The 3934-nt window shown below is 68.6% G+C and overlaps 1 protein-coding gene across 1 annotated transcript; it reads right to left on the bottom strand.

The window, feature by feature from the left end:
- Positions 1–1856: 1856 nt before the first annotated feature.
- MNEG_1538 (hypothetical protein) lies at positions 1857–2525 on the bottom strand (the record flags this gene model as incomplete). The annotated part of the gene is made up of 1 exon (XM_014049986.1): positions 1857–2525. The coding sequence occupies one exon, from the start codon at positions 2523–2525 to the stop codon at positions 1857–1859; it is 669 nt and encodes a 222-aa protein (XP_013905440.1).
- Positions 2526–3934: the final 1409 nt, after the last annotated feature.

The following is a 3934-nucleotide window of genomic DNA, read 5'->3' as shown; positions in this document are numbered from 1 at the left end:
CAGCCCCCGTTGCTGGCGCGCGCACGAAACGCGCCGTATGGGCGGGGCGACCGTCGCAGATCGTGGAGCGCGCCGCGCCGATCCCGTCCGCGCCGGCGTCCGCGGAGCCGGCCCCTCCCGCGCACGCCGCGGCCGAGAGATCCCGGGCGCGCTTTGGGCGAGATTCGGGCCGCCGCGGGCCGCCCGGCGCCCGTCCGTATTTTTAGGGGCGTGCATCTGCATGGTTACAGCGCGCCGAATTTCTGTGCCAGTTCACAGGGGCTGAGGGGCCGATTCGGCTATGCCCTGGGTCGCTGAGCCCTAAGCGGGCGCTGCGCCGTAACTACTAGAACCGTAACAAGCCAATGCTGCTGCAACAACATCACCGCTGCTGCTGCTGCTGATGCTGCTGCTGCTGTTGCTGCTGCTGCTGGCTCTCCTTGCACTCCTTCTTGTGCGCTGGCCAGGCTGCCCTGGCGCACTCTTCGCCGCAGTACCTGCAGCCAGCAGGGGGGATCAGGGGCGTAAATGTGCGGTTGGTTTGTCAGCATCGACAAAGCCGGCCCGATGTCAACCTTACAGGTTCACATTGAGAGGTGGCTGTCGTTCAGACTACAAGTCAACAAGCCAAGGATGATAGGTGGTGGTGCTGATCGCGTTATGTGCACCCGCGTCCCATGCGGATTCGTACTGTCGATCCCCAGCGCACCTGACTTTGCGGCAGCCGCCACAGGCCTTGGGCGCCCGCCCCAGCTGCGCTTCTGTCTGGCCGCAAACTGAGCATGCCCTGATGGGCCGTCCTTTCGGCTGAGGAGGCAGGGCGGCTGCCTGCCACGACGTACGGGCGTCAGCCGACCCCGCGGCCTCGTCGCTGCCGCGAGCGCCACTGCTGGCCGCGGCGCCGCGCCCTGTGACGGCACCCTTACCGGCGTCGCCGCCGCCCTTGCCCGTGCCGAAATCACCTGCATTCGCCCCCCGGCCCGTGTCGAAAGCGGCCAGACCCGCTGCACCCTCCCACGCGACAGCCCTGTCCGGCGCGCGCGAGAGCACGCTCAGCCAGCGTCGCAGCTCCGCGAGCCCCGCTCCGGGCCCGCCGGGCTCGCCGGCGCCGCTGCAAGCGGCGGCGCAGCCGCTGCCCCCTGTTGCGTCGCCAGCGCACGCCAAATTTTCCAGCTTTGCCATCGACCTGACTAGCTTGAGCCCCCAATCCACAGCAGCCGCGTCCCGGCGGGCGCCCACGAACGCGCCCCGCAGCAGCCCTGGGTGGCGTGCGAGCGCCATAAGGACGCCGGGCGAGGCCATATTCGCAACCTGCAGTGTCTTTGCGGCACGCGCCGCGCCGCGTGCCCCAGAGAGCGCCGCTGACAGGAGGTCGAGCGCCCAACGCGGCGCGGCCGCAGACGATGCAGGCCCCACGCCAGGCGCGCGGCCGGCCCCGGGCTCAACCGCCAGTTTGATGGCGGCGAGCGCCGCAAACATGGCGGCCGCCCACTCCGCATAGCGCTCAGGGCCGCCGGCGTTCCAAGCCGAGGGGCCGCGGCAACGGCGTCGGCGGTGGCGACGGCGGCTGCGGCGGCGGCTGACAAGGCGTCCGGGGCGCCGAGCGCGAGCAGCGTGGCGGTGGTGGCTGGCGACAGGCGCTGACACATCAGCAGGCTCGCCCTCCTGCGCGGTGAGCGCGTACAGCAAGCTGGAGTTTAGCATCGCATATGGCAAGCCCAGGAGGGCGGCCGTCGACATGACACGCACGGCGATGCCCTCTTCAAGCAACAGGGCAGGCGAGTGGCCTGGCCGCCGCCGGGCCCCACGCCGCGCCGCAGGTGCGGGCGCATCTGGTGCTCGAAGCTGCCCGCTCCCCTCTAGCGCATGGCCCAAGCTCACTCTGTGAAATCCCAGTTCAGTTGGCGGAGCGCCGAGACCGCGACAGGAGCCATCAGGGGGACCGACCACACACCAGCGCCGGCCCCTATGAATCGGAAGGCGAGCAGGCACACATCCGAGTCCTCCGACGCCGCGGCGCGCACTACCTCTTGTAAGCGCTGTGGGTCGCCCAGGCTTCCGCCGCCGCCGCCACCGCCGCGGAGGTCGCCTGCAGCGCGCCGCGGGGCCGCCCTTGTGGCGCCCTTGAGTTCAAGCAGCAGCCTCAGCGCGGCCGCGACGCGGGTGCCGCTGCGCAGCGCGTGCCTCAGCGCGCCCACCACGCCTGTGTTTGCGGCGACAGCCTCGGCGGCGAGCTCGTGCTGACACAGCGCCGTGAGGCCGTCGGTGAGCACCAGAAACTCCTTGTCCTTCGCGGGGTTGTCGGAATACAGCCGCTGAGCAGCGCCCGCGATGCGCCTCAGCGCCCCGCACGCCCCCGCCTCGGCGACGCCCCGCGCCAGGTCCTCTCTCGCCACGCCGGCCTCCACGAGCCGCTGCCAGGCGTTGAGCGAGACGAAGGTGAACCAATCGGCGCCCCCTGCGGCGATCAGGCCGGGCAGCGCGCCTGGCTGGCGCACGGCCTCGGCGGCGGCGGGGGCGGCGGCGGCCGGCGTGGCATGCAGCATCTTGGAGAGCAGGCCGGCCGCCAAGTTGCGATCGGACTCGTCGCTGCCTCCCAGCAGCCGGCCCACTGCAGCAGGGAAGCCGGGCGCCTGCTTGCCAGAAGGCGAAGTGTCCACATGTGCGAGAGGCGACGGAGTAAGCCGCCCCGGGGACGGGGAGGGGGTCGGGCACGCATCCAGCGCAGCGTCGCTCGGCACAGGGTGCGACCCGGCGCGCTCCTCTGCTTTTCAGAGTTATTCTGGTTTGCCAGCCCCTCGTGTTCCAAGCACGCTGTGCTCTGGGGCCGGGGGGGGCGCGGAGGGCTGGCGGTGGCGCGAGGGCGCCTTCATGGCTGCCGATGTCTGCTGGCCGCCGAGCAGGCATGCACCTCCACTAGGGTCGTCTCAAAATCGACCTGCTCTTGCTCCGTGAGGACATGCGGCATGGCCGTAAACATGCATGGCAGCGCCGCCATCATGCGCAACCGCAGCGCCGCGTCGCGGCTGGTCAGACCGCGCACAAGGGCGGCTGCGCGCCCGGCGGAGCGGCAGATCTGACTAGCGATCCGTTCGTCATCCTCACCTTCCGCCACCAAGCAGAGGCACGTGGCGCGCGCGGAGACTTCGTAGGCCCTCTCAGATACCGGGCTGCTAAGGTGGCGCAGTAGCTGGTCGAAAGCGGCGGCGCTGATTGACTGCACGTCCTTGGGGGAGCGGCGCAGCGTTGCTGCAAGACGCGCCGCTGCCGCGTCGGCCTGGGCGAGTTCCTGTGTCTCCAGGGCGCTCAAGAGGGCTGCCAGCTGTCCTGTCACGTTTGAGCGTGCCATTTTTGATGATTTGAATGGGCGTGCACGCTGCCCGGCACGGTGCAGGCAGCTCGCAGTTACCACACGCAAAGTTGCCAGAATATAACCATCACCATCATGAGAATATGTCAGATCCACGATCTGTCTCGTCGGTTGGAGTTGGCTGTTGCGTGGCGGGCAACCAGGTGAGCGCGCCCGTGCGGGATGCTCGTAAATGACAACACGTCCCGTTGTCTGATGACCCTGCCAGTTTTTGCAGTCTTGGGAGGGAGACACGTGCCACAATAGCCGCCCACTCACACCTGACTGCATCCATCTACATGGAACCGAGGGGCCTCGCTGTGCCTTGTTAGTGCCACCATTGTTGCCCACGGGCTGTCCTTGCGTGGAACGCCACAATAAATTGCCTGTACACTGGGAACGACGCCACAACCACACGGCGTAGTAAAGTAGTCTGTCCCTCCTCCGACCACATGAATTCCAGCACCCAGACATCCGTCTGCCGCCCTTCTCACGTCATGCCTATGGCTCCAGGGTCCAAGCGCCACCTTTGCCGCAACCCCTGCAGCCGCCGGCCAAGCGCAGCCCACCAGGACTGAATGCTGCCGCCTGCCTGGAAAACATGCG

The sequence above is a fragment of the Monoraphidium neglectum genome (assembly GCF_000611645.1).
Source record: "Monoraphidium neglectum strain SAG 48.87 unplaced genomic scaffold scaffold00155, whole genome shotgun sequence".
Lineage (NCBI taxonomy): Eukaryota > Viridiplantae > Chlorophyta > Chlorophyceae > Sphaeropleales > Selenastraceae > Monoraphidium > Monoraphidium neglectum.
This window is presented reverse-complemented; position numbering and strand designations above follow the sequence as displayed.